The sequence below is a fragment of the Leucopleurus acutus genome (assembly GCF_964270905.1).
Source record: "Leucopleurus acutus genome assembly, chromosome: 14".
NCBI lineage: Eukaryota > Metazoa > Chordata > Mammalia > Artiodactyla > Delphinidae > Leucopleurus > Leucopleurus acutus.
The window spans coordinates 9,645,773-9,659,480 of record NC_139156.1 but is presented as its reverse complement, the minus strand read 5'-3'; the positions used below and the strand labels follow the sequence as shown (position 1 = coordinate 9,659,480).

At 50.1% G+C, this 13,708-nt stretch overlaps 1 protein-coding gene across 1 annotated transcript in view; it reads left to right on the top strand.

Moving 5' to 3' along the window:
* The window catches only part of TACC2 (transforming acidic coiled-coil containing protein 2), a gene marked incomplete at its 5' end in the record, with an annotated part of 182,220 nt that overhangs the window by 54,385 nt on the left and 114,127 nt on the right, over nt 1-13,708 (top strand). The window contains one exon of the mRNA XM_082854641.1: nt 10,161-10,235. Coding sequence (XP_082710767.1) covers nt 10,161-10,235 — 75 coding nt within the window. The remainder of the gene's footprint in view (nt 1-10,160; nt 10,236-13,708) is intronic.

The following is a 13,708-nucleotide window of genomic DNA, read 5'->3' as shown; positions in this document are numbered from 1 at the left end:
CAATGGTGTGTTAGTTTCTGCTTTATAACAAAGTGAATCAGCTATACATATACATATGTTCCCATATCTCTTCCCTCTTGCATCTCCCTCCCTCCCACCCTCCTTATCCCACCCCTCTAGGTGGTCACAAAGCACCGAACTGATCCCCCTGTGCTATGCGGCTGCTTCCCACTAGCTATCTATTTTACGTTTGGTAGTGTATATATGTCCATGCCACTCTCTCACTTTGTCACAGCTAGACACAGACCTACTAAAGAATGGACTTGAGGATATGGGGAGGGGGAAGGGTAAACATTTGTGCTTTGACACAAGGACTCGTTGAAATTTGCTGAAGTTCATTTGCATCTCCCCTGGATTCTTTGGAAGGTGTCATTACCCATTAAAGCTACCTCTCGAACTGTGGCTGACATCCTCCCCACTGGAGTGGCCCTCAGTGTTGCAACATTGTATTTGATGCAAGGTCAAGCCATCAGGCACACATGGGGAATGCCTTCTCTCCCTAGGGGAAGCTAGGGCTTTGTGGTTAACCTCTTGCCAAGAATGGCTGCAAAGAGGCTGAAACCTAACATTTGTGGCAGGGATGGAGCGCCTGTGTGGGTGAGCCCAGCGGAGGCTGCACCAGCGGAACGCAAGCTCTGAGTGTGTCTTATGGGTCAAACTGTCCGACTCCTTAGTAAGACGTTTTGAGCTGCTAGCCCATCCCAGACTCCTCGAGGAAGGGGCGGGGATGAAAGTTGTCTGGCCGCCTGACTTCCAGATGCTGCAGCACAGGAGCTGGTGAAGGAGACCCCCTCCTGGCAGGTGACCAAGCGGCTGGTATTTCAGTGGGCGTGGCCAGAGTTGTCAGAAAGTGAGGATCTGGATGAGGGGAGAGTGCCAAGCTTGGGCTTGAGGTCTCAGTTTAGGCCAGACTGCCTTTCAGGACCACCTCTGAAGGATGTCTGGGGCAGAGTCCCTGGCTCCTGAGGCCTGGCTGCGGGGATGCTCATCCTTTGAGACAGGTACCACCCATGCCTGGCTCAGGCATTCGTAGTCCTGAAACAACTGAACCAGAAGGATCTTCAGGCTCCTCATTTTACAGGTGAGAAACTTGAGACCTCGAGAGGGTGTGTGACCCCCGGAAGGCCACACAGCTTGTCAGGGGGCCACTGGTCTGACTCGTATTGAATGAAGTCCTTCTGGTCTCGAGACCAGTGCTCTTTCCAACAAATCCGCTGCCGTTCTAGTGAGCAGGCATCACCTTTCCTGTACACAGCAAGCACCCCAGGTGGGCCTGGTATGAACTGGCGTTATAGATTGTTTTCTGGAGGTGGTGGTAGTGGTCTAAAGTAATCTTGTCCTTGGGTTGTATCCAAGAAAGTTGTATATGCAGGCTTCCCCCAGCTATTTTGCGAAATGAGTTAAACTGCAGCCTCTGCACTCTGCTGACCCTGGCTTTCCTTTGATTGTGGCCAGTACCATTTGCAGTAGGATTGCAGGAAAACCATCATGAGGGGCTGGTTGGACAAGAGCTGCAGATTCTCTAATTCACCAGGATTTGGGGAGTGTGCAGATACTGGTGGGGAGGGAAGTCTGATTAGAGTTATCTCAGGAGAAGGTTCTGCTGAAACTTGAGTTCACCTCCTTCCAGCCCAGTGTGTCTATGTGAGCAGTTTGCTGAGGAAACTCAGACGATGCTGCAGTCTGTTTCAGGTTGCTTTACAAACAGCTGGGCCGTGAATCCTTGGGAGATAAAACACTCTTGATGATCACTGCAGGGTCTAGTTTTGCTTTTGCACGAAGATGGGAAGCTTATGTTAGAAACCACCAGGCTCCCTGTTGAGTCGCTGTTTGTACCTGTTCTGTGGTTCATATTTGATCTTCGGTGGAGAGAAATTATTCTGTAGAAATGGCCTCACCCGGGAGCGGCGGCATTTTTGCTTTTCAGAAACCCCCTTTGCATTTTGCACTCAGGAACTATGACTGACCCCAATGGGACAGTGTTGCAATTCCCTGCTTCTTCCTGGGAGTCCTGAAAAGCCACTGGCTCACAAGTCTAACGAAGGGCATTCTAGGTCTTCTCTTCTAAATTCCTTTTCCTCTGGTATAAGAACTGGAGAAACGTGTAAACGCAGAGGCAGGCCCAGACTTTAAAGGCATGAGCAGAAGGAACTCTAGCATGGCTGAGAGATGCTGGCCAGACTCAGACACCCTTGTCCTTGGGTGACCCCTCTGCCTGCCTTACCGCGCCCCCTACTTCTCCACCCTCTGGGGAACCGCACTCTGGTTCATGAGACCATAGAGGCTCAGGCGAATGTAGTGACTGTGAAGCCTTCTCAACCCTCCAACTCCCCAGGAGTACCCCCGCCCCCGGCCCTGCCCAAGAATTGAGAGTTCTTTCTGTTACCTGACCACAATTTTAAGACAGAAGCAAATGTATTATAGTTCGTATAGGATTTCACACTTTGCAGAAGAGGTTGGGTGTTTTCAGCTGGACAGATCTGGGTTCAAATTTGTCACTTATTCACTGTAGGACATTGGTCCAGTTACTTACTTGCTTGAGGCCTCAGTTTCCTCCTCTGTAAAGTGTGTATGAAGTCAGCACCTACCTCCGGAGGACTGTGTGATAGTGTGAGGGAAGTGCTAGCTCGGGGCTGGCACAGGCAAGCAACCAAAATACGTCTGTCTCCGTTTGAGGGCGAGGCCTCTGACGGCAGGGTCTGCGCTGGTCCTAGTCTTCAGCACAATGGGCTACACATAGTAGGTCCTCAACAAATGTTTGTAGGTTGATTGTGCGTTGTCCAGCGGATAGAGGGTGGGTCTGTTTGGTGCTTCCCTCAAAAGAGAAATACAAATCTACTGGCCAGGTTAGTTCAATAACACAATAACAAAATCATTGTAGTTGTACGTCATACATTCATTCATGAATATACATATACATTCATTCATTCATGAATGAATATTCACTCAGACTGAGGGCCTCCTACATAAAGGTCAAGCTAGGTGTTCTAGGCAGGGTTTCCGATCCTCAACACTATTGGCATTTTGGGCTGGGTAATTCTTGGGGACGGCTGTCCCGCACATAGTAGGATGGATGCCAGTAGCATCCCCCAAGTCATGACAATCAAAAATGCCCCCAGATACTGCCAAATGTCCCCTGGTGGGCACAACTGCCCCTGGAGAGCCACTGCTCTAGGGCTGTGCTACTCAAGGTGTGGTTCTCTAGACCAGCAGCCTTGGCATCACCTGGGAGCCTGTTAGACTGTGGTTGTTTCATCAAGTACTTTATTTTCCACCATCGTGTCAGATGGGACACAGACATCTGACTCTGACTCCTCGAGAACACTGTTTTTCTGTTCAGGAAGAGGGTACAGCCGGCGGAGCTTGCTTTGTATTTGGTCAGACTTACTTAAAATTAGGACGAGGTCAAGATCAAATACAGGTTCAGCCGAGTACACGTTCAAGCGAGGCGGGCCCTTGTGTGAAGAGGGCTTTGTGTGCACTCAAGGAAAATTCCAAGGCCGCGGCTAGAAATCCTGGAGGAGACTCCAGAGTCACGGGAACTGCCCCACGCATTTTCTGTGTATATTTTGGGTTCAGGCTGACATTTCATCTTAGCGTGGGTGGAGGCAATGGCTGAATATTTTGAAGGCCTGAACCCCGCCTACCAGTATTTCTCTTTGCCCTTACAACTACATTTTGCTGGGTTGCAATTCAGGAACGTACCTCCCTGCTTGGACAGCCATTCATGGAATGTGAGAACTTAGCTCAGAAGCCCAAAGCAGTGATTCCTTCTAAAAAAAAAAAAAATTCCCCAGAAGTCACTAGCGAAGTGGATCTTATTAGTGTGAGAGCTGAACGCACATGCTAGAGGCGGGCACTGGTCCTGGGTTCCTCATGGCATATTCTTCTGCTGATGTGTTCAGAGTATATAAAAATAAGCTGAAGTTAGCCCTTTGTCACTGTGGACCGGTTAGGAGTTTGGGTTCGTAGATACGCAGCCTGTGTGTGCACCTGCCTCTGCTTGGTTGGTGGGACCCTGGGTAAGGGGTTTCACCACTCCAAGTCTGTTTTCTCCTTTGTCTGCTAAGGACAACAGCAGTGCCCACCGCATAGGCTCATGTGAGGATTAAGTCAGAGGAGGGATGGAAGCCACTTAGCAGAGTGCTGGCTCTGCAGCAAATGCTCACAAATGTTAGCTAATATTAGAGTGGTCATTTAAAAAAGTTCTTTGTTTTTTGGTTTTTTTTGCGGTACGTGGGCCTCTCACTGTTGTGGCCTCTCCCGTTGCGGAGCACAGGCTCCGGACGCGCAGGCTCAGCGGCCATGGCTCACGGGCCCAGCCGCTCCGCGGCATGTGGGATCTTCCCAGACCGGGGCACGAACCCATGTCCCCTGCATCGGCAGGCGGACTCTCAACCACTGCGCCACCAGGGAAGCCCTAAAAAAGTTTTTAAATTGCCTTTTGGTTTTCCTGATCTGATAATTAAGTGGGGACAGCAGAGTGCAGGCTGTCTTATGGGTGGTATTTTGTCACCCTTCATAGCTGGCAGCTGACAGGATAAACTTCTAGGCAAAAATGCCCTATCGGCTCGGGTTTCTGGGGGTTGGGTGAAGCCCCGAGATGCCGCCACATTGGAGAAGAAGGGCTTCAGGGAACAGGGAGGTAGGGAGGGCTGGGGAAGGCGGGCCCCGGAGGAGAGACTCCTGCCAGGAGAGCGATGAGCACTGGGCTGAGAGTCAGCACAGCTGTCAGGTGGGCACGGGGAAGGCTTGCTGTCCTGCCCTTGAGCTGACAGTCTGGCTCAAGAGGCAGCACGCGAGCACTAAAGAGTTAAAACAGCTCACAGCCCTAATTGTCCTCGCCTCCCGTTGGGTAATTAAGGTAGGCGGCGTCAATACTTACCTAGAAAGTATTCTCCTCGAGGGCAGACATTTTGTCTCTTCTGTTCACCCCTATCTCCCAGCACCCGGAAGTAGCTAACACATTGCAGGTGCCCAAGAAATACTTGTTGAATGGCTTAGCCATACGCTTCCTTATCACAACCAGCTACTGGTTATACTCAAGAAGAGATTTCATTCCCACTCCCCAGAACATTCTGTTTCTCTTCTCCACGTCCATTTCCCCTCTTTTTTTGGCTCAGTGTTTCATCAATGTGTACCACCCTGTAACCACTTTCAAGAGTTTTACCATATCTGTATACCACTGTATTATTATCTACTTATTATTTTTCTTTACATCGATTCATTTTTATTTCAATAGATTACTTTTGTTTTAGGTAATGTCTGTGAAGTTATGGGTTTGATGTGCTAATTAGAATTTCTTCCTCATATGCTTCAAATGTATAACTATTTAAAATACCCTCATATGAGAAACCTTACTATGGTAACACCTCCTTACCCTATAAAAGTCAGCTTAAGTATTCCCTCTTCTGGAAAATCTCCCCATGCCTCTTTCGAGGCTGATTGAAATATTGCTTTTATGTTTCTGTCATGTGGTGGCCATTCCATGAACCATCTGTAGAAGTGGGCAAGGGACCACAAGGCATCTGACATTGCACAGGGCCAGGAATGCAGTAGATACTCAACACGTGATTTTGAAAGACTGAATGAAACCTCTTGAGTCCAGGAGAGTTTGTGCTGTCTGGCCACGTATGGGTGTCCTGGGCGGACGCCCTAGGATTCTCTGAAGACAATGTGCTGTAACCAACCTTCCATTTGGGCGCCCATAAACAAGGCAGATATGTGAACTTCCATGTAGACTCACTTCCGGCAGGGAGCTAGTGTGTTCTTTGTTTAGGGAGAGTTTGACCTCTGTCCTTCAGCATCACATACTCCCTACCAGTTAACCAGCCAGCCTTGCATGTTTCCAGTCTCTGGCCTTGTTTCCCAGGTTTCTTCACGTATGAAGTTATGGCATTGGCAGTTCAGGGGGGTGCCCATGGTCCAGTGGGGCAGAAGCAGGTCACATAGTTAGAATGAATAGAATTGGATAGAATGAAGGTTCCTTTCAGTCTCCTGAATAACTTCTCCTAATACACCTGCTGTACCCTCGGTTCTTCCCACTCCGAAGGCCAACAGCACCTGGTGTCTGCTGGTGTTCTTGGTCCCATCCTCCTGCTTCTTGCCCCTCCAGCATGAGTCTGTCTGCCCAGGCAGGGTCCTGTCTTATGCACTCTTACACCCGCATGGGCACTTGGAATAGTGGTCAGTGAATATTTGATTAGTTCATGGTTATTTATGTATCAGGCAAATTTGGACACGGGTTTCTCGTTTGGCTTCCCATTTTCATGTGGCTTGCCACCTCTCAGCCAAAGAAAAATATCATTGCCACAACAGCGTGTAAAGGAAGCTGCAAACACAGAACAGAGCAGTACTCGGTGGACAGAGCTGGGGGTGTTTCCTAGGCACTGATTTGCCTTTTGTTTTCCAGGAGACTCCACTGGCAAAGAATCTTTGATTTGCTTTGTGGTTTTAGAGCCTTAGGTCTAGTATGGACCAAATGAAAGCTTCTCAACGTCACAGTTGACAGCCTTTTCACGATGCTTTTGGTTGCAAGTAACAGACAACCCAATACAAGAAAACAACAATACTAGGTCCATCATTTCTCCTGGCAGGAAATCCAGAGGCAGGGCACTTCCAAGGTTGAGTAATTCATTAGCCCTTTTCATCTTCCTCTCTACCTGAATTTAGTGTGCTGGTTAATGTTCCCCTTCATTGTTTCAAACTGGCTGCAGAAGCTCTAGGCATCAGAGCTTATGACAATGTCGAGAGGCAGGAAGACACCTGAAGACACAAGATTTGCAGTCTTGTATCTCCTCTGAAGAGTGAGGAGAATGTCTCCAGAAATACAACAGACTTTCCTTTCTGTTTCATTGGCCAAGGGTGTGTCACATGACCATACCTAAACTAATTATTTGAACATTAGTAAGTAAGTAAACAGGAGAGGGAACATCACTTTTGGAGGCAACCAATGACTCCTGCCACATAAGTTCAGATTCAGAGTTTCTCCCAGTGTGGTTTGGAAAGCATCTCCACCAGAATTATCCAGAATATGCTTGCTAAAATGCTCATTCCTGAGCCCCTTCCTGACTTCCTGAATCCGAATCGCTGGGAACATTTTAAAAATAACCCAGGGAGTCTGACATGCACCAAGTTCTGGACCCATGGTGCTTGTGGTTGTTACCTACTAATATTTACAGGTTGTAGATCATCCTTCAGCTGTGCTGACCCTCTTGAGGGGAGGCTGAGGGAGCGAAGAGAATACAGAGTCAGCCTTCAAAATTCCCTTCCCAGTCCTTGCCTTTTGGAGATTCAAACAGGAATATTAACTGATACAGTGATGATATCTGGGATTTGGTTTAAAATAATCTGAGTAACAAGTGAGAAGTGAGCATGTGAATACAACAGAGTTAGCCATGATTTGATAATATTGAAACTGTTTGATATAATAGAGTTCATTATACTGTTCTCTTCACTTAAGTTTAAAAAAATCTCCCTTCCTGGGCTTCCCTGGTGGCACAGTGGTTGAGAGTCCGCCTGCCGATGCAGGGGACACGAGTTCGTGCCCCGGTCCAGGAAGATCCCACATGCCACGGAGCGGCTGGGCCCGTGAGCCGTGGCCACTGAGCCTGCGCGTCCGAAGCCTGTGCTCTGCAACGGGAGAGGCCACAACAGTGAGAGGCCCGCGTACCGCAAAAAAAAAAAAAAAAAAAAAAAACTCCCTTCCTGATACCTGCTCTGTCACTATGTAGCCTTTGACCTTGGGTGTGTCAATCTCCTTCTCTGGGTCTCAGATTGGATTCCAGGATTCCAACAGCACAAGTTCTTTTCTATAAAGCAGTGTATTCATGTTTTCTTTTTCTCCTTTTCCCTCCAAATGAAGCTTTTCGTGCACAAAATCTTTTGTGGAACCCAAAGATATGACAGATTTCAGTGAAACAGCTCTGGTTACAGGGGCATCCCAAGTAGCCTTTAAGATAACTCCTGAAACCTAGGACTCTGGAGAAGATCGTTGAACAGCTACTGCACTGGGGCATTGCTGAACACACTGACCACATTTCTGCAGGGGCCTTGACCTTGTACTCAGAACCAAGAAATCCTTAGGATGTAAAGATTCTGTCATGGATGCAATTACTAAGGCACATCCATGCTGCCTGTGATTCAGTCTTCTATAGAGTCCAGGTATCCCAAGACGAAGGGCATAAGCACGTGTCTATCCTACTCTGTACCAGTGCAGTCATCCTCTGCATACCTGGAGAATGATTCCAGGACCCCCGTGGATAGGCAAATCCGAGGATGCTCAAGTCCCTTATATGAAATGGTGTAGTATTTGCATATAACCTACACACATTCTCCCATATATTTTAAATCATCTCTAGATTACTTATAATACCTAATACAACATAAATGTTATGTAAATAGTCGCCTGTGCATAGCAAAATTTAAGTTCTGCTTTTGTCTGGAATTTTTTTCCTGAATATTTTCGATCCACAGTTGGTTGCAGATGCAGAAGACGCAGATGTGGGGGGCCTGCTGTGTCGTATTGTTACCCTTGACCCGGAGCCGGAGGAGACAGGCAATGCACATTTACTATTGCTTCAAGTTTATCATCAGGGCAACTTTTCCAGCTGCGGCCAGGACCAGGGCTGTGTGGGTGGCTGAGACTTTCTGGTACGGATGTATCTTTGTCAGATGTCGGGATTTAGATATCAATCCCTCGTGATGTTGAGAGCCCTTTATTTCATCTTGCAATGAGTGTGTCCTACACTGGACCACGGCTCTGTCGGAAAGCTAGCTACTGAACATCATTGCACTGTTCTGATCCTGATGATACCTTGGAGAGGTGCTGGGGTCAGGTCTTTCTCAGCCAGAGTGTTTCTCCTGCAATGAATGGTCTTAGACTCTGGATACTTTCATAAAATTCTTCAAGGAGGAGATTAAATCACAGTAGTAACCAGATACCTACTGCATTAGTTTCCTATTGCTGCTATGATACATGGCCACAAAATTCATGGCTTAAGACAATACAGATTTATTTTCTGGGCTTCCCTGGTGGCGCAGTGGTTGAGAGTCCGCCTGCCGATGCAGGGGACGCGGGTTCGTGCCCCAGTCTGGAAAGATCCCACATGCCGCGGAGTAGCTGGGCCCGTGAGCCATGGCCGCTGAGCCTGCACGTCCGGAGCCTGTGCTCCGCAACGGGAGAGGCCACAGCAGTGAGAGGCCCGCGTGCCGCAAAAAAAAAAAAAAAATTTCCTACAGTTCTGTAGGTAAAACATCTCACATTGGTCTCAGTGGGCTAAAATTGGTCTCAGTGGGCTAAAATCAGTAGGGCTGTGCTCCTTTCTGGAAGCCCTAGGGAAAAACCTATCTCCTTGCTTTTCCAGCTTCTAGAGTCTGCCCACATTTATTGTCTTGTGATGTCCATCCTCCATCTTCAAAGACAGCAACACAGCATCTTCAAATCTCTCTCTGACTCTGCTTCCACTATCAGTTCTTTTTTTCTCTGACTCTCTTCTTCCTCCCTCTTCCACTTATAAGGACCCTTGCGATTATACTGGGCCCACCTGGATAATCCAGGATAATCTCCCTATTTTATGGTCAGATGATTAGCAACCTTAATTCTCCTTTGCCCTATAAATTAATATACTCACGGACATCTTTGTGGACATCCTTGAGGAGGGCATCATTCTCCTGGCCACACACCAGTAGGTTTCAAAGCATAGTGGTACCTTCCTGTGTCATGAAGGATATGCCTCCGGCAGCTGGGGAGGGGCTATTTCACTGGAAAGGGATGTTATCTCAAAATCATGTTAGCTCTTTGCCTAATTGGAATGCTCAAGCTTAGGAGGTGGTGAGTGGAGCATTTTTTTTTTTTTTTTTTTTTACCGTGAGTGGGTATGACCTCGGATCAGGGCACAAGGGCACAGAAGACTGGGCATTCCAATTCTCATGTCATGAACAGCTGATGGTATACATTTGAACAAATTAGCCTATTTGAGTGTCAGTTATCACATTAGTGAAATAGGCACTTTAATACTAAACCCCTGAGCCCATGATAAGCATGTGAAGGAGGAATCTATTTAAATTTCCGTCAGAAATGTGATTCTTAGAAGCATGGTGTTTTTAAAAAAACAGTATTTTAGTGGAAGGCAATAAAAGTCTACTTCTTTATTCTACAGAGAATTCCCATTTGGGGACATCGAGCCTTGGGCATCTGTTTCTTTAAGAGGAGGAAATGAAGCCTTGAGTCATTTGTGAGTCTCTTACCCTTTGGTCCCAGAGGATATAAAACACAGCAATGTTTTCTTGACACTAAACTTAAAATAGGAAGCCTGGCGCCCACATATAGCCACAGGCTCTTCTCCGTTGCGGCCTAGATGCAGAAATTTCCAGAGAAAAGGTGATACGTTTCACTGGTGCAGGCAGGTAAGCGCCACTCTGGGGGTGAGGTCTATGTTAGCGAAGGAGTTGATCTGGGGTCCTATGAGAAAAACAAAAAACGGAAATCCACAACGCACAAATAGAAACTCAAATGCTTCCCGGAAATACGGCCGCGGGAAGGGGTTTGGATTTAGCCTCTGCCCAATTTGGAGGGCACATCAGCCCAGGACAAGGCATAGGCAACAGGTTTTGCAAACTGTAGAGCGCAGTGCGCTCTAAGGCTCCGTGGTTAAGCAGCGTTAGGACCAGGCAGGTGAAGAAAGAAGGGCCAAAATTTGGCTCCCGGAACCAACGAGCCACGACATCAGTCCCAGCTTCTTTCTGAGGCTCCGGAGGCCAGCGGGCCGGCATCCCCCTCCTCCCCTCCGTCTCCACACCTCCCCCCGCCCCGGGCTCGGCGGAGGCGGAGGAAGCGCGCGTGGACCGCAGAGTTGGGGCGCCGGCCTGTACTTGGCCTTCTCAGTGGTTCACACGCCGGTGCCTTCCCCGCGTTGTCATGAGTAGTGGAAAGCGCCGTGTAAAAACTAAGAGCTGTAGCAAGTTGTCATGACTCAGAGACTCCTGGAGGAAGTCTGCAGCGCATTCGCGAGCAGCGCCCGAGCCGCGCGTCCGTCTGTCCGACTGTCTCTCTGTCCCCTGCGCGCTCGGCGGCCGCGGGGCGAGTGGGCGCGCCGCCGCGTGGGCCCCTCGGTGGCCTGGGCGCGCCGCGACCGGCCCCGCGCATTCCTGGCCCGTGAGGAGAGCGCGGCGGGCGCCCAGCGCGAGCAGCTGGCTGCGCGCTGGCCGGCCGGGAGCGCCGAGAGCTGGGGGAGGAGCCTGGCCCGGCGGCCGCCGCTCTCCCACTCATTGGCCTTTTGTGCTGCAACTTTGCCCGAGCCCTTCGGGGAGCCGCGCCGCCCCGCGCCCGCCCCGCGCAGTTGCCCCGGGAAAGTTTGCGTCCCCGGCCGGGCCGGGCCGTGAGACTCCGCGCGCCGCGCCGCCGCCGGGCTCGGAAACCTCAGCCTCTCAGGGGCTCTTGGACAGCTGCGTCCCTGAAGGAAGGCGGATCCGTGGTAAGTGCGCCGCGGGCAAGGGCGGGCGGGAGGGCGAGCGCCCGGAGTCGGGGAGGAGACCCGCGTCCCCAGGACCTTGGCCGCCAGACAAAGGCGTGCTAGAAGTAGCCGAAGCTCATTTTATCTTTCCCCAACGGGGACTGGCTAAGGGGAGGAAACTGGCTGAACACACATGTGTGTCACTTGCTGGCAGAGGAGTGTGTCTGCGGGGGAGCCGGCGGGGCCCGCGGCTTCTGCCCGGGAAGCTCGTTCCGTCGGGTGAGGCGGGTCGGGATCCGCGCCCGAGGTCGGGGCGCATGCCCGAGGCTGGGATCCCGCTCACGGTGGAGGTCCCCGCCCGCGGTTGGGGTTCGTGCCGGTGGCCCGGGTCCCCGCCCGCCTCCCGGCTCCGCGCCATCCCCGCTGGGGTCCTTGAGGGCTGGTGTGGTCCCACCCGGTAGCGTGGGGGCTCCCCCGGCGGGCCACAGCGGCGCGTGGATTAGCCCTAAAACTCTGCACTGGACTTCTTCCGAGTTTGGGACTTTTAAATTCTCGAATAGTTACGTCAGCGGGGCTAGTGCACTTCAGGGCTCGGACGCACCACGTGACCAGTCCTTGATTTTTTTTTTTTTTTTTTTTCTTTTTTCTCTTTCTCCTTGGCGTCCTTGGCTCCCGCGGCCTCGGGCCGTGTCTTCCCCACGACCTCCGAGCGCTTTCTGCTGCAAGCTGTTGCATGGTGTTCCTGCGACGTTTATTGTCCTCCTCGGTGCTTGTCTTTTCTTAAATGGCATCGTCATCAGCGTGATATTATTATTGTTGTTATCTTTTGCTTCCGTCAAATGCTAGGACAGGAAAATGTGGGAGTGGGTTGAGATACAAGTGAAATAGACATTGTGAGAAAAATGTGTCTCCAAGGTGTACTGGGGGGATGGAAATAGAAGCTGAGCCTAGGGAAGGGTAGCCAGGGTGTTTGGTTGGTGCGGGAGTGTGTGTGTGCCTGCGCACGTCTTCATATATGTGCGTGCATGTGTACACACGTCTGTCCCAAGCCTTTTCTATCACAGTACATGGAATAGCAGGGGTCCTAGTGCAATTTCCTATCTGTTTTATGCCAGAGGAAGGTTCAGCTCTGTTATTAGGTGGAGAACTTCTTATTTCTCTAGGATTCCCTATTGAGGCCACATTTCAAAGACTGTTTCCATTGTATTTAGAAATGACTTTGCCTGGGGCCTTGTCCCGAGACTGGGTTTCATCTGTGGTTTTCATCCATCCAGATTCACTTATATATTTCAAAGTTAGTCTTCACTAGTGTTTTTAGGGGGTCCATTTGGACAAGTGATGGAACTCAGAGGAAGGATTTGGTTGGGAATTGTGGAGTGAGTTACCTCTTAGAATGTTCGGTTTTCCTGTTCTGAGGTCGAGCTGGGAGCTCCTCCAGAGAATGGGGCCAGTTGTGCTGGGCACGTGAGTGGAAGGGAGTGGATTCCCACGGGGCTTCTCATAGGCTGTGCCTGGGGCTTGGGCATTCTCTTCAGAGGAGAGTTGCAGGAAATAGGTCAGGGACTGCCCTCCTTGTGCAGACACCACAGCCAACTCTCAGCTACCCAGAGCCTCTTCTTTGGTTCTTACATTGTCACTGGCCCCTCATCAAAAGTTAACTTCCCAAGTCTCAGGGAGGCCAGCACCATAGAGTACAACCCATACATAGGCAGTACTCCTCATGGAGCCAACGCACCCCTCCTGGTCCCCTCTGGGAGAGCTAGACAGAACTGGCCTCTGGTCCCTCTGTTCACATGCATCCCTTTTGTCTCTCTGAGCTTGGGCACTTAGAATATTTTAGCTGGAAGGAAACTTTAAAAATCAAGATTTCATTTTACAGATGTGAAAAGGGAGACTCAGAGAAGTCCGGGGTCTTGCTCAGGGTCACATGTGAAGGTGGGACTCAAACCCAGGACCCCAGACACCTGGCCTGGCAGCTAAGTCCTGCGGCCTCTTTGGTTTCACGCCGTGTACCGTGGTTATTTACATTTGTCGTTTCTATGGAGACAGACAGTGCTTCCCGGAAGGCTTGTCTAGTTTACGGTACCACTCCACAAGTGTGACGAGGGGCCGGGGGTCGGGGTAAATGGTAGTTGAAGTCAGTAAGGCCACCCCTGCTCTCAGGGAGGGGGGGGTGTGTGTGTGTGTGTGTGAGATACCTGAACGGACACACACTGGGCAAACTTTATGGTGAGGATAGTGCCCCAGGAGGGGAT